The 22,165-nt window shown below is 39.7% G+C and overlaps 2 protein-coding genes across 2 annotated transcripts; both read right to left on the bottom strand.

Annotated features, from left to right (window-relative positions):
* Positions 1-1,124: 1,124 nt before the first annotated feature.
* cmya5 (cardiomyopathy associated 5) lies at positions 1,125-12,644 on the bottom strand. The gene is made up of 15 exons (XM_079251341.1): positions 12,537-12,644; positions 12,155-12,381; positions 10,624-11,266; positions 7,420-10,530; positions 5,720-5,815; positions 5,395-5,613; positions 5,262-5,284; positions 4,285-4,409; positions 4,063-4,197; positions 3,651-3,797; positions 3,288-3,435; positions 2,971-3,104; positions 2,759-2,876; positions 2,500-2,676; positions 1,125-2,410 (listed from the first exon to the last, which is right to left on the bottom strand). The coding sequence occupies exons 2-15, from the start codon at positions 12,268-12,270 to the stop codon at positions 2,158-2,160; spliced, it is 5,445 nt and encodes a 1,814-aa protein (XP_079107467.1). The 5' UTR covers positions 12,271-12,381; positions 12,537-12,644; the 3' UTR covers positions 1,125-2,157.
* Positions 12,645-14,324: 1,680 nt separating this feature from the next.
* tent2 (terminal nucleotidyltransferase 2) lies at positions 14,325-18,844 on the bottom strand (the record flags this gene model as incomplete). The annotated part of the gene is made up of 13 exons (XM_079251673.1): positions 14,325-14,910; positions 15,020-15,099; positions 15,754-15,845; positions 16,452-16,588; positions 16,808-16,851; positions 16,963-17,091; positions 17,247-17,323; positions 17,430-17,496; positions 17,870-17,927; positions 18,028-18,116; positions 18,197-18,311; positions 18,416-18,671; positions 18,780-18,844. The coding sequence occupies 13 exons, from the start codon at positions 18,842-18,844 to the stop codon at positions 14,803-14,805; spliced, it is 1,317 nt and encodes a 438-aa protein (XP_079107799.1). The 3' UTR covers positions 14,325-14,802.
* Positions 18,845-22,165: the final 3,321 nt, after the last annotated feature.

A 22,165-nucleotide genomic window follows, 5' to 3' on the forward strand; every position in this document is an offset into this window, starting at 1 on the left:
ACTTGTGTTTCCCATAAAAATTGCAGAAGATTTCACTGTTATCCATTAAACTCCTGAGGTAGTTGAATCATTTGTTTGGATCTTGCAAAAATAAAAGACTCTTTGTCTGGTTCTGGCTTCAGACATGGAAAAAATTAAAGTAATGTGAGAGGAAATTGCGCATACTTGACATTAGAGTCATCCAAGTCGTTTAGACTTGAAATAGAGACTCCTGCTGAGATGTCTCTTGACTGGTTATTAAGTAATTGCAGTAATGAGCAATTTGGGTCTGTTTTCAATATTCTGATTACTAGATTTAAGTTACTTTTATGCCAGATGTGTCAATCCTTACATCCTTGTCTATTGTAAAGGTGTTGTGAAAAGATGGCTCTACAGTACCGTGTGAAGGTAGAAAATGTGGCCTGCAGTACCACAGTGGTATTCTTTAGTGTTTCCCAATAGGTCCTCAGGGGCCCCTGCTCTGCACGTTTTAGACATGTTCCTCCTTCAAAACACCTGTCAGATTCCTTAACTTTCCCATCAAGTTCTTTGCAGCCTGTTAATGAGACCTTTATTTCATTCAGATGTGTTATAGTAGGGTTACCTGTACAACACACAGGCTGGGGGGGGGTCCTGAGGACCTGGACTGGGAAACACTGCTTTAGTAAACTTTCACCCGTTCCCAGCAATCCAGCTGCAACAAAAGTCGGTTTTCACCACCCACTGAAATGCAGAAGAGTCGTTCCCAGAAAAATTAGGCTGCTACTTTTCAAAGAGCTTTTCTTCAGGCTGCAGCTGAGTGGAGCAACACGTCACATGGAGTCCAGCAACTGCTCCCTGATGGGTTGCATGTGTGTGCCCTGTCTCACACTCCCTCCCCTGTTGTTTTTCCCTAGAAATAAGAAAGTGTGTTGGATATGAGTGAGGAAAAGTACAAGTGCCCCGAAAACAATTCTGCCTGTAAATGGCACATTTTCTGGGAAGGTTTGTCGCTTGGATGATGACAGTGGATGGGTTACACAGCCAAGTTCACATTAAAAGGCTTAACCCATAACAGTGCTGTTATGACTATAGAAAAACCATGTTTGGTTATTTTATTTTATTCTAACATGTAAACTTGGGTATTTTTCCATTTGTTGAGAAATCATAAGATTTGAAATAATGTACATTGTTACATATTCCACAAAGTTTATTGGGTGATTTAAAAAAAAAAAAAAAAAAAAAAAGCAGTGAGCACTTCTAAGGTAAACAAAAACAACAAAGCCTCTCTGGAAATGTGTGTGAGCTCTGGTTTACTGGTTTGGAATAAATTCAGGTCTGGTTAGAATATTTATTTCTGTGCAGGTGATTTCCAATAAAAGCTGATCATTTTAAGAAAATATTGTTATGGCTGTCATAACCAATGGACTGCTGAGGCCCTCTGGTGGAAAATTGATGAACAAACTTGAGTCAAATCAGTCTATGTAAGGAAAAAGAATAGTAATGATATTCTTTCAGTACATATGATAAAATTTGTAAACTAGACAAGAACAAACTAACAGGCAGTAGAACATAAGAAAGACCGCATTAGTTTAAAAAAGGCTTTTTACACAAAAACAGGCCTTTTCACAATATGAACCAGCTCAAAAGGTGCTACAGTGTGTGTTTGGAGATATATACATAATGTTTAAACTTGAAAAGACGAGACTTATGGTGTTTAGCAGGTAATAACACAGTTTGTGTTGACTTAGATATATTCTCAGAGCATGTGCTAACATTTATCAGTCAAATCACAGCTGGAAATATGTAAATAATAAAACATTACAAAACAGTAAAAAACAAACAAAACAAAAAAAACCATCTCACATCAACATACCTTATGGTCACAATTGGAAAATGATCCACAAAAATCTCACCACTGGAACAACAAATAGAAAACTCACCTTTAGAATTCAAGGTATCAATTTTCACTTTTTCTAATTTTGCTATTTACAATTTAACTTTCGTTTCTATATCCAAAAATTAAAACACATCAAAAGTACTTTCTTTCATTTTAAAACAATCTAAATGTCTGTAGCTGTGCCTGTTCATGTCTTCTGCCTTATTAGTGGTCACTTTAATTCGTGTAAAGATCTAACAATTAAATCAACAAATGTCCAACTTAATCTGTAAACTTTCAGAGTGAGGTATGAGGCAGAGCTAGCTTTCCTTGGTAAACTCCGGCACCTCCTGCACCAGGCAGAGCTGCAGGCTGCCAGGTTTGTCCAGGGCCAGAACAGGGTGGCAGGGCCGGGTGAAGTGATGCCTGAAGGTACCTAATAACTGACCGCTTTGGGTGTTATAAAAACATAAAAGGCCAAGCTGGTAATCCAGGAGAGTGCCCACTTGCTCAGGTATCTCAGTCACACACAGACAGGACTGAATGCCATTGTGCAGCAACTGATACCTGCAACTGGACAGACAAGGAGAGAGAGGTTTGGGGTAAAAAGTGCTGTTAGGAAGTACTTATAAAAAGTGGGGGATTTTTTTTCTTATGCATACCCAAATTCTGTGGGAATGCACTGCAAACACCATGAAGAGCTGTTTTCTCCAAGTGAGCTGTTTTTATTGGCTGTGCTGTACACCACTCCGAGTCTATAAGCTGTACTTCCCGACACAATGGTCTCCCAGTAGTAAAGTCCTCGTGCTGGTAACAAGTCAGCCATGACAGAAGGACACCTAGAAAACACAAATACTGGCTTAAATCTGCTCAGAGGTTTTAATACAAGCTCCGAAGGAAGAGTTTCTGGATGAAATTTACACTTTATCTGTAGGTGCAATGTTATTGTGAGCATCTACAGAACGGTGCACAGTGGTCAGGTCCTCTGATAGCTCCAGAGCAGGATGAGCTGAGTCTTTCAGCAGGTGGAATCTCGTACCTCAAAGCAAAAGTAAGTGAAAAAAAAACATGAAAAAAAAGTGTTGTTAAGTCATTCAGAACTGAAAAGACTTGAGTTAGCCTGTAGTTTTTACCTTTTGTAGAAATGAGTGCAGCCTCGCTTTGTTCGCTGGCACCAGCCTCGTTCACACCTTTGATGTAGAACAGGTAATTCTCATTGGGCTGCAGGAGAACCCTCCATTCACAGACTTTGATTCCTGAGATGGATCTAGGAGCATGTCATAAATGAATGTAAACGGCAACAAACTGGTTTAAATTCAGTTAGATTTGACATCATTGTCAGTAAAATGTTCTTTTAAAAAGTTTTTATATTTGTTTTAATAACAATGATCGGCATCACAAGTGAATAACTTTCCATCATTTCCGCACTGCTGTCCAGGCAAATACTTACCTTAGTCCTTCTCCCTCTAGTTCATACTGGCGGCAGTACTCCAAAGTGTAAGTCTGTCCTGGACTCTGTTTTGTTGAGCTCCACGTCAGTGTAGCCGAGTCCCACATAACAGTGCAGCGCTTCGTGTCGATCACTGGTACTGATGGAGCTGCGACACAATGACGAGATGGCTTTTATGGGAAAATGTTTTGAGAAGTAAACAACACTAAGAAGGAGCAGTTATATACTGTGTATATGTATGTAATACTTTGACTCTGAACACTGACTGTTCATATCTGAACTCATTCCAGTATGCAACAGTATTTTGCATACTGAAGAAATTTGCTCTATTGTTGACACATAAACTTTTATTAGTCAACTAACCGGTTCTGAAGACACGTCTCTCGCTGGGTAGAGAGCAGCCAGTGTAGTTGACTGCCATCACCCACACCTTGTACATCTTGTCAGGCTCCAGTTCCTCCAAGATACAGTAACTCTCTTTCACTGTCACACGGTACTCTTCTGTCACTGCTGTGGGCCAAATCAATACAAGTATGTAATAGATTTTATAATAAAAATAATATTTATTTGATATCAACAGGAACCAATCTTATTAGAGGATGACACACATCTAAAAGGCTAATTCAAATATCTTATTTTCTCAAGAATAATTTAGGATATTTCTATTTCATCAATGCCTGCACCTTTAAGCCTGGTGTAAAAAGAAAAAGACACATGATGATGATGATGATGAAGAACTCATTTTGGGTTCAAGCAACATCCTGGAAATAGTTACCTCCTTGTGGATCCTCCATGCAGTAGACCTGAAAGCAGTCTATAATATCTCCAGGGTTGACTTTCCAGTAAACAGTAACACTGGTGCTGGTGGCTGAGCCTGACTCCTGGGGCTGCAGTGTGGGCCTCTGTGGCACTGAAACACAAACCAGCAGCAAGATTTATAGCTGCCACAAATGCAAACAAGAGGAGGAAATTCACTGAATGTTGACAGAAGTCTTACCAGGAATTCCTTTGCGCTGTGTGAGGTTTGAGCTTGAAGTGTTGGCCTTGGCATAGTCCTCGAACACCAGCAGTCCTTTGGGACCCAGTTCCAGAGATAACACCGAATCTAGAGCTCCTTTGAGTCTGACCACACAAATACAATATTAAGCTTCCTGCCACAAGTCAATGCCAGTAATTCAAAAGAATACAATTGGTCCATACTAGATATTAAAATTTGTTCATCCATCCTCAGATTTACAACATATGACACATAGCCTTTACTCTAAAGCTTAGGTTTGCAAAGTCACAACTGAATAAACCATGTGACTTCTGTGACAGGTGGGACTTTAGTGGCCATAATGCACTGCACCATGTCAATGAAAAACCAAACAGCACAACAACACAGACTCTTCAAACTAACTAAAAACTGTGGTGGAAGGCTGATAAGTTGGACAAGTTGCACTCACTGAGTCTGCCATGAATTCTCTGCATACAAAAGTCATTTAGCATCAACTGTGAAGCAACTGCCAACAGCTAAGTTTGGCCAAAAGGAGCTCATTGAACAGTACAATGGTCCAAAGCAGAGATACGAGAGAGAGAGCCGTGTGTAAATGAATCTCAACAAACCTAATTAAAGTAGGGCAATGCTGTGTGAAGTGCAAAAACAACTTCAGCTCAAGCAGCAAAAAATTCAAATTAAAGTACTGCTTCTGCACTTTAGCTTTGATTTTATTTGTCATGTGTCTGTCATTTGACCAGCATATGTTGTTACTGTTGTTAAATTATTTGGTGTATTTCAAGAGCAAAAAAAGATTTTTTGAGGGAATTTTTCATTTGTACAACTGTTCTTACAGTAAAATGTAAGATTCAGACATACTCTGTTGGTTACATTTCTGCAGGCCAAGCATCGTGCAGTTCTTGTTAATGCAATCATGTCATGATGCAGCTGTTTAGAAATCATACTAGCTCACACACTTGTTACTGACAGTAAATTACCTTGTGTGAATATCTGCAGGCGACTAGTGGAAAAGCAGATTGAAGATCATTTAATCAAATATTTGATGCATATCCTAATGACCAGATGCTGGTATAAAATAATAGTATATATCAACAACTCTTCATTACTTACTCGTGCATCAGTCTCAGCCTCTCTGACTGTGGTTTCCAGAGTGGTTTTTGCAGAGTCTATGTTCTCCTGGAAGGAGACGATCTTGTCATAGAGCTGCTCTAGCTTGACCTTCTTCTCTTCCTCCATGCTCATGGACATGGTATTGTATTGCTCCATGACCAGTGCCATCATCTCATCATTCTGCGCCTGCATGGCAGCTTCACTCTCCATGAACTGATCCTGAACAAAAGGACAAAGCAACCAAGAGAAGCACAGAACATCACCGAACATCAATGAACTGATTTCATGTCCATGCATTGCTCTACTTTGTACAGACAGTGTGTACCTCTACAGAATTGTAGGCCAACTCCAGCTCAGAAACCAAGTCCTCAATATTTTCTGATCGTTCTTGTAGTTCTGAGATCCAGCTGCTGAGCACATCCTATTGCATAAACAGATGAAGGGAAAATTTAACTTGATGATCTTGTCATTAAAATGTATAGCTACAATAATCAAAATACCACAATAAAGCAGACTTTAAATCTGCTGAACACAAAAGATGCTACAGTTTTAAATCAGCACAGCACTTTTGTACAGTGGTTGTCTGTTGTATTACATTTATTTCTTTACACACCAACACAGCATCAAAGACTCTCTTCATCTTAATTAACCAATATTATAGAGAAAAATATTTATTCACACAAATGAATCTAAATCCTTAACCTCCTCTCTACTCTGAGCTAACTACTTACTCTGAAGAGTCATTTCATATCTCCCACGAGACCTGCTGCAGCATCAAGGTAACATTTTAGTGCAGATAATCCAGGAAGAGGAGCAGCGGTGATCCCCTGTGACCACCCAAACACCAGCTGCTCACATTTAATAATGTCAAAACACTGGTTGTTGGTCACTCCCAGACCAGGTCTCGCTGCAGTAAGAGTCATACCTGGTGTGTTCATGTGGTGTGAGCATATTTGCACACACAACCAATTCAGAAATGCAGGGGGTGCATTTCCAGTTTGTGTTTAGAGTTGAACTGGATACCGTTTCGCTGAGCTGTTTTAGTGAACTTGTAAGGATCAATGTTGTACTCCATGAAGCATCTGAATAGACGGCACCTCTGTGTGCTGAAGTCAGACCTGCATCAGAGCTTGATCTTTGTCTTATTTACAGTCCAGCTGTCAGTGTTCACATAAACACAGCGTTACCCAGCCGCCAGACCTGGTTTTAATATCATCTGAATCTTTGGAAGTTTGTTGCTTTTTTTTTTACTAAATAGTTTCGATGGCAGACACATCATGGAGATAGTCTGCAATGCATGATTGAATATATCTCTATGCTCATGTTCCATCTACAAAAGCTGAAAAAATATCCACTGAAATCTGTGTATAATGTTTTTATAGCAGTAGAAAGGTCCTTATCAAGACAGTTTTGTGAATGAACTTGAAGGGTCATTCAATTTTTTAAGCAGAGGCCTGACCCTGAGCTGACAATGTTGAAAATGAAGGGAAATGTGTGTGTGAGCCTCTGCTTGGCTGAAGTCAGGCTGAACCTTTCCACTGATCAAAGCAGAACTTTGCATCATAGCAAGTCAATGTGTTGGCTGCAGCCTGCCAGCTGCATGAGGGCTGTGTGATGAATGGAAAAGTTATAGCTGACTAAATTAAGACTATTTGATAACCCCAAACTAATGGCAGTAAACACATCTAATGATCCCACTGTGGAGTGCATGAAAATGAGCTGCTATTAGATTTCCACATTTTCTGTCTTTTGTTTCAGCAACGTGCTGCTGAAAGCAAACATCTGGCAGACAGACAAAACATGTCTGATTCAATTCATCATATCACCCCAGTGAGTTCACACTGCACTCACATCACACTGGAGGACTTGCAAGAGATCATTTGTGATCTGAATACTTCCTGCCTGTTTCATGCCCTCATTTTTTCAACCTCCAGACCTCCTGTATTAAACTCAGCAGGCTTTCTGCTAAAAACATTAAACCCAAGCATAATTTCAAATGCACAAGTGTTTGTCCACAATCATTACCTTGATCTCCTCATAGGCTTTGTCCACAGACTTTACTTCATGATCATGATGTTCTGCAGACTTGTACTCCTCTAACAACAGACATCCACAGGTGACACAGAACCAGTTCATCCCTTCCAGCTCAGCAGCCAGCTGGGCTTGGTTTTCCTCCTCTGCATCAATTATTTCATAATCTTCCTCATTGAGCTCTTCTTCTATAAGAACATCTGCCTTCTGGTCTATTTCTACTTCTATTTCCATTTTTCCTTTCTGATTCTGATCAGATTCCTCTGCATCGCGCTGGGTTTCACATTCTGGCATATCTTTTGCATCCTGCTTAGAAATAATTTCATATCCGAGCTCATCATCAGGTACCTCTGGAGTTACCAAAACTTCCTCATCTTGCTTTTTCTTTTGCCCCACATCTTCACTGTCCAGATCAGTAAATGGAACTGTGTCCTCTGTGAAAATGCTAATCTCTGGTGCATCCTTTAGTTCATGCATTTCTGCCTTTGGTTCTGCATGTGTCTCCTCTGACTTGACATCGTCTCTGTGCAGCCCAGTTAAATCTTCCAGAGGAGTAAAGCTCCTGAGAGGAGACAAGGTGATTTTGTCTTCTTCCATCTTCTGCTCCTCAGTGCTGGCCTCCTCCACAGGTACAGGCGGTGGACACTCCCTGTCAAGACTATTTCTGGGAAGTTCTTCCTCTTTTACTGTAATTTCTGGTTCAACTTCAGTTTCAGGTTTAGATGCCTGAAAATAACACGAGTTATCAGGTTCAGCAACAGTGTCTTCTTCATTATTCTCCGACCACTTACTAATCTCTATGTCCATCTCAACTGCTTGTCCTTTAGGAACTAGAAGGATCAACTCATCACCTACAGTGACTATGTCCTGAACACTGGCCTTTGTGTCATCTGAATGCTTTTCTGAGTTGGATTCAGGGATCAGCTTTGCTCTGTTTGATTCAGACAGGGGTTTGTTGGTCAGCTCTTGTTGCTGTTGCTCAGGTTCAAGGACTTCTTGGTGTTTATTGATTGATTTGATCTCTTCTTGCATCACTGATTTGATAACTTCAGTTGAAATGTCTGTTTTAGCCTCTGACTCTTGATTGGCAGCCTCAGCTTTAGTTGGATATTTCAGGAGCATGGTCTCAGTTGCAGTTTCCTCTGTGTGGGACTTGGTCTCTCTTTCATCTGCAGGAACTTCTGTTTGGGCATCTGTTGCCTCCACACTTGTTACCTCCTGAAGATCAATCTTAATTTGGGTTTGAATCTCTTTTTCATTCACAGCTTTTTCAGTTACTTCCACCACAGTTTGCACAGCACAATCACAGTCAGTGAAAACCTCAACAGGTGCAACATCTTCAGGTGCTGCTTCTTTTACTTCACTCAGAGGTGCTTCAGCTGGTTTCTCCATTTCAGTGACAGGTTCAGGTACAGTCTCGGGTGCTTTCACTTGAGCTGATGCCTCTGTTATGGTTACTAGTTTCTCATCAGCAGCCATCGCCTTTGAGTCGGCAGCATCCTCTTTAGACAAAATCCTGCCAATGATTTTTGTTTCAGTACTTTCCAGAAGCCTTTCTGTACTCACAGGTACTGTCAAAGTCGTTGGGTCTGTAGTTACTACAGGCACCTCAGACATTTTTTCAGCCACTATTTGTGGCTCAGACGGCAGCCCTGTTTTAACACCGCTTTCCTCTCTAATGATTTTATCTCCTCTCTGGTGATCCATACTTTCATGTGCTTCCTCTACTTTAATGTCCATCTGTTGGGTTTCAGGTGGCTTTTCTGGGCTCGGCTCAACAGACTCCCTCTGGTCTGTTTCAACCTCATGTTTTACTTGTTGAACATCCGTCTGTTCCTCCTCCAACTTAGTCTTTTGGGTCAAATTTTTGGAAGCTTCTCTTGCAGCCTTTTCATCAGACAAGATTGAAAGCTGTATTTCTTTCTTCTCTTCTTCTGCTTCCGTTACAGTTTCCTTTTCCTTTTCAGGTTTTGCAGCGTGACAACCTTCTTCTACACCAGCCTCCTTCATCTTAGGTTTCTCTGTCTTTGTTTTTGCCATTTCTAGGTTTGGTTCAAAGGATTCCAACTGATTTGTTTTGACCTTGTGTTTAACTTTTTCAACTTTCATCAACTTCTTCACTGATTTAGGCTCCTGTGCCAAATCTTGTGAGGCTTCTCTTGCAGCCTTCTCATGAGATACCGGTGAGGGTTGTGTTTCTTCCTTCTTTTCTTCCTTTTTCGCCTCAGTTGTTGCAGAACAACAGTCTTCTTCAGAGTCATCCTTTTGCATCTTTGGTTCCTCTGTCTTTGTCTTTTCCTGCTCTTCCTCTGCAACTCTTATTAGACAACCTGTCATTTCAAACTTGTTCTGCGGCCACAACATTCTCCCTTCACTCTTATCCTTTACTGACTCATCTTGAACATCCACTGTAGGTGTTTCATCTTTTAAAATAAACTTTTCCAGGTACCCGTCTGCCTCCTCAGAATCTGACAAACGCCTCTTGTAAGACTTTTCAGAGACCACACTTTCTGCCTCTGAATATTCCTCGTCGCTCTTCCTCCTCTCACCTAGAGCATCCTCATAGAGGTCTGAGTACATGAAGGACATGGCTGTGGGCTCCTCCAGCAGAATTGGGTCTATGATCTTAGGAGGTCCAGGGGAGATAAAGATTGGGGTGAGAGTGGTCTCCTCACACTCAAACAACACTGAGCCACTTTCCTTAGCTGATCTCTGGCTCTCATGTCTTCCTCTCATCCTGGCTTCAGCCTCCTCCCTGTCCTCTCCTCTTTGCTGCAGTGCATCAGCCGGAGGTCCTTCTCCGTAGAAGACCTCATCCAAGTGTTCCCCTACTATCTCCACATCTGTGACAAACACAAAAGAATCTTCGGATACAGAAGGACTCCCTGTGGCTACTTCCTTTGCAGGCTTTGGCTCCTCCATTTGGGGTTTTGCTATCAGCTTTTCTGCCTCCTCCTGCAGCTCTGACGTTTGTTCTGCAGGAACCACCACATCCAAAAGTGTAAACTTCTCAAAGTAATCGATGTCAGTAGTATCCTCTTTCTGAGTGGGTGTGTCTGCAAGCTGTGCTTCTGCAGATGGCTGTGAATAATCTTTTTTCGAGGCCTGTGGAGATATTAAGGTCAGAAAGTCAAATCTTTTGGATATTTAATCAAATTAAATTAGTTAAATTTAAGATAAAACATCTCAGCTAAATACCTCTGTGTGGTCCAGTAGTTCCTCTTCCTCTGGCAGGTTACGGCTTTGTTGTACCCAATTCTGGGAGAGTCGGGACCTAATCTTGGGAGTCTGGTCCAGATATGACAAATTGTCCTGCAGCTCTGTGCTTTCTTCCTCGTCCACAGTGGGAAGCTTGGAGGGGACTCTGATGTTGAGAATCTCATAACCTTCTGATATTAAACTAAACAGCTGCTGATCCTTGTTTTTTATTTCCTCCAAGTCTGCCTCTGGTTTGATTTTCTCTTGTTGGACATTAGGAAGAGAAACTTCTGCCATCTCTGGTCTCTCTGTTCCCAAAGCTGAAGCTGATCTGGAACTACCAGGTCGGCTAAGCCTGTCCCCCAGCCTGCTGCTTCTTCCTCCCGACCTCGTCCTCCTGCGAACTACTTTCTCCTCATCGAAAACAATTGTGATCTTTCCTGCACCTCCAGAGCCCTCCATGCTGTAAGCCTCAGAAGTGGAGCTGGTCTCAGAGGCCCAAGGAGTAGAGCAGCGACTAGAGGCCGTCTCCCAAACAATACCGCTGTCCTCACTCTGGACTGTTACCATAGAAAACGATGGATCCACCATCAAGCACTGAAGTTTGGGCTTCACTGATGGGTCCTGGACTACTTCTCGCAGGCTGGAGGAAAGAGTAACAGACAAAGTTAAAAGAAGGAAAACAGGCTGTTTGTGTCACTCCCAAGAAGAAGAAGAAGGACATAGCTAAACAGTCTGACTGCAAGAGGAGATCCTTTTGGCGCAGTTCATGGAAATGTAAGCAGAGAACAAACCAATGAATCAAATCAAAACACGTCGGAGCAACATCTACCTACATTCATGTTTTGCAACTTAACAAATCTGAGCTGCAAACAAGCTAACACATAGCTTCATTTATCAAGAGGATTACTTGACCAGTGTAAACCTCCAGTATTGGACCAGGTGTCTGGTGCCGGCCTGCCAAATCTGAACGATGATCTGAAAAAATGATGATCAAATGCACTCTAAGCTGTCTCACAGGCTATGAATACATCTCAGCTCCTTCTGGGTTACAACAAGGTGACGTCCCAAAGCGTCATTCGTGTAATATTAGAGAAGAAATGTTTGGCCTGCTCCGATACAGCCAACATATCCATGTCTTCCATGTCTTCTACTATTTATGATATTGTAAGTAATAGTAGAACACTCAGTTAAAAGAATGATAAATGAGATGTAAAATATGGGATGATGAAAAATATGAAATATTGTTCAAGGGCTGTCTGCAGTGCCACATGCACTAACTTCACTGATCCAGCTTCTAAAATGTAAAAACAGACCAGCAAACTGGCTTCTTTGATAATCGCAGACTCTTCTCCATTCACTCTTTTACCCTTTTTAAAACTGCATGTATTTGCATTAGGAAGCCCAAAACAACTCGCACTATCAGCAACTTCCTAACTGGTTGATCCCAGAACAGAAAATACATCTTTATAGACACAAAGGAAACCAAGGTTGACTTTTCTCCACAAGTAAGATCTTATTTATGAACTACCTGTTTTGTAGCTCTTCTACTTCGTCTTCATCATCTTGGCTCATGACATCAGAGGCTTCATACTGAAACTCCTGCTGCTCAGTCATCTCAGAGTCCAGGCTGTCACATTCCTCCATCTTGTTGATTTTCTTTCAAATTTTCTCTTTTTTAAGTGTTTTAGAGTACAGTCACTCTGAATTGGGAGTTGGTCTGCCTGTTTGTGTCATTCTAAGTTGGTAGCTGTCCATCTGACTCAGCGAGGGACAGAAATAGAGAGGGGAATGAAAAGAGGGGAGTGTAGACAGAGAGGGACAAAGCAGAGCAAAGGTTAGTTTTACCAACTATTGAGATAATACCAGCAGTTAACTTCAGACATTTTTATTTTCGATTTCTGTAAAAATACTTTTTCAAATCACGTTGTGCCTTTGTTCCAACGGTCAGTGACTGATTGAGGTGATGTTGCTTTAAGTGCAAAATCCCCCATACCCAGTTAAATATAGACTTAGTGCTGAAACAGTACCCCTGGTTCTTCTGCTGCTGGTGGCAACACTAATCAAAGCCAGACACACTTCTTGTAACACCCCCCCCCAATGAGCAAACTTTGTGCAAGAAGAGGCTGCAGGTATACGTGAGGTTATTACATTCATGCTTAGTTTATTGAGTTTGTTCCAGTAAGTGTGAAGAAAACGTTTGATAATTAAGACTCCAGATGACAACTGACAGACACTAACAAAATAAATTGCATCTGATTTAGATTCTCAATTGCAAGGTGATGAAATATGTGAGGACTGTGTGCCATACAATTAAAAAAAAACTTGATTAGTTGAAAATAGTACAAAAACTTTTTCTTTATTTGGAAAATATGATATTTCACTTTAGTTGTGATGGGGACAAAACAGCTGGTAAAAGATGTGCAATACTTAAAACAGAAAGCTATTGTAGCATTTCACACAGGTTAAGTGGCAGCAGATCAATAAATTCAAAGAATATAAGAGTTTTTGTTTTTCTGAAAGGTTAATAGAGATTACTTTATAAATGACTGCTAAGAATAAAACATTTAAGATTGTGTTATTTAAGCACTTAAATGGTATAATCTATCCATTTGTTTTTATTTACCTGCTTGTTCCAATGCAGATACCAGGTGAGAGGTAGAGTCCAGCCTGGACAGGTTGTCAGTCTGTCGCAGGGCCAACAGAGATGACCCACACCTGCATTGCCTTGCCAATCTTTGGATGGTGGCAGCAAGCTGAAGTACCTGGATATGAACTTGTAAATTCCACACAAAAAGGCTGCTGTTCCAACTGCCAGTTTTTATTAAAAAAATGCATTTAAAGTTGCCTGAGTCCTAAAATCATGGACTAATTTCCCAAAAACTTCTTTTTTGGAAAGAGGCTTACACAAATGCATGTAAATAACTCTGATCTAACAAAAAAACTAAATGAAAGCATATACAAAACACTGAGACAATTGTATAGTTTACTTTTTGGCACTTCTATTAGCATAGCCTGGACTTTGGTTGACTTACAGCTCAAAAGACAGTGAAAATGCTTACACATTTGTTGGTTTATTTTTTAAATAAACATCAAAATTCAGTTATGCACAAAATATACAAAAGCCGGAAACAGATCAAAATGGAAAAAAAAAATATATATATATTTTACAAAATAATGCATTAACTAAAAATTAGCTTAAGCCCAAAATAAAGCCAGGAATTGTATCTCTTTAACACCAGTCAAGAAGAAATAATGCTGAAAGTGAGGAGCATTAACTTGAAGCAATGATTTTACCCAGAGTTGCAGCCCTTCAGTGGTCACCTCAGTCACCAAATGACTCATGCCAACTTAAAAATTACAAGCCCAGAAAGGCTTAGAAACTTAAAAGATAGTTAACAGCAGAGGGTCTTCGATGCAGCTGCAATTAAAAAAATAAGGTGTTGGGGGAGCTAGTGTACATGTACTGTATGTGGTGGAAAGGAGGGTTTTTTTTGTTAAGCATGACAGATAAAAATAGAAAAAAAGCTTTACTGTTATAAGTCTTATACCAAACAGTCAATATAAATACAATGTACATGCGTGCAGGAGAAGAACTGGCATCTTTAGATACAATACAGAGAAGTATAACTGCAACAAGGATGTAAGTAAAACTCAGATAGAAGGAGAGAAGCAAGGTGGAAGCTATTTTTTTCCTCCAAAATCTAAATCCATTTAAACCTGTTTTTTGTGTGAAAAGATGATATTTTCTACGTGGATTGGGAAAGATGGACATGTAGCTGCAATAAAAGTTATTAACAAAAAAACTTCAAACAAATCAATTATCCTGCTTCAGAGCAGCATCTCTCCATTTTCAGTGACAGGATATTGCTTTCAAAGCCCTCTGGTTTTTATTCCACAAATACTTTTCATTCCATTTTATTGAATGAAAGAAAAAAAAAAAAGACAGGGAAAAAAAACAAAACAATTGCACATATATCCCAGAGGCAGGGAAGCAATTGATGAATGCAACACTTAATAAATCTGTCAGAGGAAAGGCAGACTGTGCCTCAGATAACTCCATCCCAGATCTCGTTTGGCTGTAAAATGCCTCTCCTGACATCTTAAATGTCTTGCATCATTTGCATCACATCTTGCATCAGGACGGGGCTCCATTTGAGGTAGAAGATGTAAGTCAGCTCATCTAAGCCGAGGAACCGCTAATCTCCTAGATGACTCCTTATTAATGATGGCTCTGATGGGGAGAATAGAGTTCAGGTCCATGCTCCCCTTAAGTATCCGCCATGACTGTGCAGACAGAAACAAGAAGCAGCGGGATTACGATTAGACAATGCCAGACCTGCATAGTTTCAAGACGGAGAGAAATACGGAGTGTGTGTTGTAAAGACTAGTGTACCTCAGCAAACTGAGCTTTGATCGCATCAAACTTGATCTTCTCATGGACTGCCCTGGCAACATTGTTTCTTTCAAATGGCTCTGAAACACAAAGAATCATGTTAACAGTGTTGCAGACGACTCAAACAAACAGAGCAGTTGTTACGGTAAGTGTTGGTGGCTGGAGTCCTGTGATGCTTATCAATATCTAAATTACTATATTTGGGGGAAAAATTTGCTTAAACTATCCAGTTGATTATTTATGTGTTCTAAAATGAAAACTTTGATATTTTAAATGATATAATGGACACAACCAATGGTTGTCTTAGTTGGCCTGCCTATAGAGACTCAGTAAGCATCTCGCACAATCTTTGGAATTTCTCTTTAAAAGAGTTTAATTGCTAAATAAACAATGATAATAAACATAAGAATTACATTTCTTTTGCTGAACTGATTTTGCGAAGATTTGGAAGTAACGTCTCTCAGGAATCTGACTCAGTGTCTTATTTAATCATTTATTTTTTGTCAGACTGTTGAAACTTTTTTTTCTTCTGTTCCCTAAATGTTACCAGTGAAAGCACAGCAGAAACCAGTTTTAAAATCCCAAATCTAAAATCAAACTCTGGACATTTGAGCTCAGTTTTCCCAAATGTTCATTTTTCATCTTAACGAAAGAAGAGGGAAAAAAAGTGAAAACAAAAATAAAGGATGAGTAATTTACAAAATATTTCATGTTATGCCACCTTAAAGGTTTACCTTCTACACATATGAATTTGTTTCTCCACTCCTGAGTATTGGTCTTGGGCAAAGCTTTGGCCTCTCGCACAGAAATCACCTGCTTGTCCCACCTTCAAGACACACAAAAGAATAAACATGACAGGTTTTTAGGGCTTCTGAGTTCACACATTTCAGCTGGCTGAGCACGAATCTAACAAAATTTACAGTCAACACGCTTTTCAGAGTTGATTCCTTCCAGGTTTTATTTAGTTTAACTCTGTATCACTTAGACACCTTTAGGACAGAGCTATCGTAGGATTTCCCCTGAGCAGGTATGTAAACTTACTGTAAAAAGACATATCGCTGTGAAAACCATGAGCAAAATTTCCATAAATGGGTATCCTGGGTGGCATGTGTGTTTTGGCTGTATTAAGCAGAAATCTTTGCATGTCCATGTTACATGTAAACCTGGCATGATCTGCATTACATACACTGCAAACACAGGGATCATGGCATGTCATGTTAGTGCTGTGTAAGGCCAAAGGTCCCACCTGCTCCTGCCCCTCTGCCAGAAACATGAAACCAAAGAAGGATACAGGACAGAGGAAGGTGAGGACAGATGGAGGACTGAAAGGGCAGAAGAAATTGGCAGCAAGAGACAGAGTTGAGGAAAATATCAAAATAAGAAGGTAAAAGAACCAAGAACAGAACTGCCATGACAAGTTTTTGGGCGATACCTGAACTCTGTGGCATAGTACTTGAGGAAGCCCAGCAGCAGCTGTCCTAGAGAGGACTGGTTTCTTGAAATGTAGGGAGGAATGTTTTTAGGTCCCTCTGGAACCATGTCTATCTCCATGAAGGGGTTAAAGCACTCCTTAAAAAATAATCAAGATATGAGACAAAGGTATAAATATTTAAAGGGAGTAACATTAGCATCTCTATACATTTGAAATAATTTACAATAACTTTAAAGGTGAATAAGACAGTAATTTCCTTTTACGACTATGTTGTAACATATCATGTAACATGAACGGGAAAAAGCCAAACAGATTCTGAAGCTGAAGTAACTGTAAAAAAGCAACAAGACACTTACTGGGTAATCCCTTTGTAGAGACGGAAGGACAGGTTCTTTACGAGCTAATGAGAAAGAAATACATATCACAGATCAACTTAAACTGCCTGCGAGTTGGTAGAGAGAGATATGAATTTGTTTTTGTAGTGTTTTTTTGCATTTTTGATTATACTGACTCTGGAGGTAGTGAAGAACCATAAGCACCAGCGTGTAGCTGCTTAAAGTTCCTTTGCTGGCATCATTGATCTGATGGTGCCGTGCCCATTTTTTCACAACAAGAATCAAGGGTCTTATCCTGAGATCGGCTGAGAGAGGCAACACAAACACAGCAGGTCTAAATGAATGACGACGTACAGCTGAATTTAAATAAAGAGCAAAGAGTCAAGCTGATATAAGATCTGGCAGAAAACATTTGGCATGATGCCAGATTTAAATAAAAGATTTTATTTACTTTACTCACCATAGGCGTAACTCCTCAGAAGGAATGTGTTTCTGATGCCCACTGTGTTGTTGATATTCAGATCAAACTCCAGTTCACTGCAAAAACAAAAAAAAAAAAAAATCAAAACAGACATAGAAATATTACACTTGTATGACTTGATTATGCTGTGCAAACAGATTCTAACAGCTGTTTGGCTCCTACCTGCCTTTCTCTCTGAATCTTAGGATTGGTACTTTGGCTCTTATCAGCTGAATCCGTTCTACATATGCTGCAAATAACAGTTATACATTATGACACTTATTTATGGTTAATTTTGTGTAAAACTGTACTTATTTTGGCCTGAGTAAACAGCTCCACCTAGTGGAGGCTAACAAAAGTTTAAAACAAAAAGGGACAAAAAGGAGCCCATAAATGTTCTCAGTGCTTTTTTAAAATTTTTATTTTATTTTAATCAAACACATTAATTCACTCAACCGCAACATTAAATTAGTAATTAGATAGGAGCTTATTTAGCTCCCATCTAATTACTAATTTAATGTAGTTGATCATTTTAGTGGCAAGAAGGGAGCAGGTTACATAAAATGAAGAATTCTGTCTATGAACACGCTAAGTGAAAGGTATTATTGGGCAACATTACTTACAGAGAGATCTGAAAACATTTTTGAGTCGAGAGAGGACAGAAATAGGATCAGGTCTTTTCTGAAATGAAAAACATACACCAGAGCAGCCGTTTAGGAGGGAGTGAATGTGTGTGGTGGCACATTTTAATGACATGCAGCACATAGCTATACGCACTTACAGTTCCCTTGATGACAAGACACAGGTCGGCATCACTGGTCCGACAACCCAATCCATTAATAGAGGATCCAGTCAAATAAAGCCGCCCCACTGTGAGAAGAGAAACACGCTTGTTGAAAGAATAAGCACAACATGAAACTATGAACAGTGACTGCACACTTACCACGTACCTGCATAAACACTTTGTATGTCTTGTTGCAGCCGAGCTCGACACACCTCCTTCCTGTCTAGATCTACAGGCTGCTGCTGGCATGCTTCAAACAGCTCCACCATCTGACTACTCAGCTGAGAGGACAAACATATGCAACATCCACTGAACCAATCATATCTGCATGTAAACACAATGCTACATACACATCAGCTGCAGGTTAATGTAATCGGGACGATACCCTGTCGTTGGCGAAGGCCTGAAGAGTGCTGGGGCTTTCTGGGACAACCAGCACCTGTGAGTGATGATGTAAGTGTGGACTGGGAAAAGAGTGATCAAAATCAACAAGCGCTGATCTGGAAGACTCTGCCACTGCTTTGTTGGGATGATGAGGATGAGGAGGGGTCCAGCTTAAAGGGGAAACTACTTGTGGGTGGGAATAGGCGTCGAGGCGTTGCCTCTTCACTGCATGAGTGTTGTATTCGTTATTTTGCCTCCTGAAGAAATAAGAGTGATAAAGCCAGTATGAGGACATGTTAAATGTAAATGATTATTAAATTAAGATAAGTTTAGAAAATGAATAAATGCTAAAACTACTTACTTGCGTCCACTGGTCATATGTGGTCTGGGAGGAGGGGCAGGTGTGGAAGTAAACGGTGGAGGGCTCCATTTGTATTGAGACAACCTTTCAAGTTCAAGAGGCTGAAAACTTACAAAACAGACATGTACATATTACTGCTCTTAACACAACTGAGCCCAACATGTCTAAGTATATAAATGTTAAATACATTTTAACTTTCCTGTCTGCACTGTCTAATAAAATGTTGTCTCTCATTCTGGGGCCAGAAAGCAAAGTGATGCATAAAGAATCATAAGATCCTTAGTTATCAATAGTAAGTCTTTGTTTTATACCCAAATAGATCAAATCCCCCACCATACACATTCCTGCCTTGTGTTCAAGCCTGAAGGAAACTGCTGCTGCTATTAAACATGGAGGTGGGAATACCGTTGGATTGAAAACATTAAATAACATCAGCTGCAATATGATCAGGCAAGGGCAGCAAGCGTGTCAAAGTAAAATTATTTGTCTTTGCTACTGATTAACTGGTTAGTAAACAAAAGGACAACTCAAGGTTTCCAAAGCATGCTGTCTTTCAGGATGGTGCGGTTTTCTCTCCACTTCAGCCCTTGTGACTGCTTGTATGGATGATGCTCTTATTGGAAACTAAGTCCTCAGGCTTTAATGCCACATAATGATTTTGATGATGATGAATATGGTTCATGTCTACATATACACCCAATTTTTATAATAGGAAAAAAAGAAAAGGGGGGAAAAAAAATCACTGACGGTGAACTTGCATAATTAATTCCTGTTTTAAAGATGTTGATGTTTTTCACTGAACATGTCTGGTCGGCAAGTTGTCTGGTAAGAATCTAACTAATCCATCAGGTTCTTGTCTTGGTTCAAAGTGTGCATAAAAATTTTAAGTCTTGCAAGGTGGCCTGGAGTTATTTCTTCCACATTGTGTCAAATCTATCATTTCTTCATGCTTATACATTCATCTGCTGCATATATAAAGTCAAAGATATCTTGTTTTCAGCACAGATCAAATGTAGCTCGATATTTACAATTCATACAAACCAATGAATATATTAAATTAACATACAAGGGTTTACCACAGTTATGAAGGGAAGTGATTTTGTTTGTGCTTGACTGAGTGATTGCAGAGTGTATCCTTGTTATAACTATGCTATGTAAAATATTTTTATGTGAACTTTTTTTCCAAGTCTGCTTTCAGTTGGGTCAAATTTGCTGAGATTTTTTCTTATTCAAGTGTATGAATGAGGTTCTTCAGAGGAAAGCTTTTGACAGTGTGCTTATTTGCCTTTGCATGAGGAACTGAGTTAATAAAGCCAACTGTGTTTAGTGCTCCAGATTTCTGCATTTTGCAAAGTTCTCAATGCAACACACTTCATCTACCAGAAAAATGCAAGTTAGAAAAAATAAGTTTGTATTATCCAATAACTTTCTCTCTTTCAATTTACAACTGAACAAACTAAGGATGTGGTTTTCAATATGCTGATGTTTTGAAGAGCATTTGTCTCTAAAATGTGGGTGGGAAAAAACCACCAACCATTTAGCTGCAAAAGAGACTATCATTCTGTATTATTATTGTGTATTACCATAAAAATTGTGTAACAATAAAAAGAACAGAGACTATATTCAATTGTGTTACTAAACTACAACTGGAATTTACAACTGTTGATGATACTTTACTGAAAATACCATTGTAAAACTTTTTTTTTTGTGGCAAGTGCATTCTCTTTGAGCATGTTGTCCAACATGACTGCTGTATGACGACACTGAATTTTTCAACAACAAATAAAATTCTGGTTAACAGTTCATCTGAGAAATTGCTCACGCAGTAGCCTACCTGCTAAATCGTGCAAAAAATAAAAAAAATTAAAAAAATAATAAAATGACAGTTTCTTTAGATCTTTGTATTCAATCCCCTTTTATACCAGAGTAATCCTACTGTATGAATAAAGAGTTACTACGGCCAGCTTAATGCACTAAATAGTTGCTAAACGCTGAATAACTGAACAGCATTTAAACTCATTTAACCGTTTAAATCCACGATGGCGGTTGTGATGTTATCGTGATTTGCAGACTTGCAGACTATCATGATTTGCAGGCTGTATACAATACACATTTACAGCTGCGTGTGACTCATATAAAGTTCCTATGAGAACTAAAGCGCTTTTGCTTAGAAGTGTTTTGACTTTAAACACAGACATGCTGAACTGAATGAGAGCCACGGCCTGATGAAGATAAAGCTTTTCTTCCGTCCGGCTCACCTGTTGGCTCGTTCCAGGCTTTTATGGTTGTAATCATAAAATCGTGATCCTTGTGGTGGCGGGCAGAGGCCGTCTCTGAGGGCTGGCCATCCTCTTTGAACAGCGTTGTGATGAAACATGATGAACACGAAGCTTCACCATCAGCTTTACTGGTGTTGCAAGAGAGAACGGAACATTACAGACGTTAGAATGTATAACGGAATGGGAACACTGGGAACGTTGGTCCAGTCATCAACGTCCCCAGGATCAATGGCAGCTGTCGGAGTTACAGTGGAAATCGAAACTCAGTGCTGTTTACGAAACTTCTCATCACCATGCTAACCAGTTTTAGCTGTCTACTAGCAGCGCTTGGCTAATTAACGTCTATACCGCTCATTCCATTTTTAAATAAAATAATTTCTATCTGTTTTTATATAAAGCAGGGAACGTCCATTGTAACGCACAATTAAATGTTGACGATGTTAACTACCAAAATGAACTCGCAGAATACTTACCGAATTGGATGTCACATGTAAACAAAACTGGGGTCTGACTTCCTGGATACGAACTTCCGCTTTGAGGCAATGGCGTCATTGACCGCGTTTTAAAGGGGACGCAGACTTACGCGCTTTACAAAACATAAAGCTATAAATATTTTAAGTGGCTGAAGGTTTTATTTGGAAATACTGGTAATCAGTAAAATAAATACAAACCCACACGAGTAGCTGTACACACTTTGTTTTACTAATGTGTTTGTCAGATAATAAACTGGTGTGCTGCATATCCAAATCAGTTTATTTGAATGCAGGCTATAAATCAGATAAGTTCAGTAAAATTTCCATGGCCGTTGTCGTCTTATCTTTAATGTTTTGTGTCGCTGAGAAGCTTCTGATTTTTGCTTTAAATAGCATGATAAATACCCTAATCGTTTTGTAATAATATCCACATGTTTCTCCTTTTCACATGGTGCATTCAGTTTCCATTTCCCCACAGTAATTAACTGGTCGTGGATGGCTAGGATACAATAAAACTGACTATGATATCTTCGCCCAGACACTAAATTTATAGAGGCAATAAATAGGGAACTGTTATAGAGGACTGCATAGATTTTAAATTAACTATTTTCATTAGCTTGCATCATGTTGCATCACTA

The sequence above is a fragment of the Telmatherina bonti genome (genome assembly GCF_933228915.1).
Source record: "Telmatherina bonti genome assembly, chromosome: 13".
NCBI lineage: Eukaryota > Metazoa > Chordata > Actinopteri > Atheriniformes > Telmatherinidae > Telmatherina > Telmatherina bonti.

Excerpts from the sequence above, each read along its gene's own strand:
- cmya5 (XM_079251341.1), bottom strand. The coding sequence starts at position 12,270 with ATGGAGGAATGTGACAGCCTGGACTCTGAGATGACTGAGCAGCAGGAG. Across the intron at positions 3,105-3,287 it reads CTAGAGGGAGAAGGACTAAG|ATCCATCTCAGGAATCAAAG; the intron begins GTAAGTATTTGC and ends ACATGCTCCTAG. Across the intron at positions 2,411-2,499 it reads TGCATTCCCACAGAATTTGG|TTGCAGGTATCAGTTGCTGC; the intron begins GTATGCATAAGA and ends TTGTCTGTCCAG.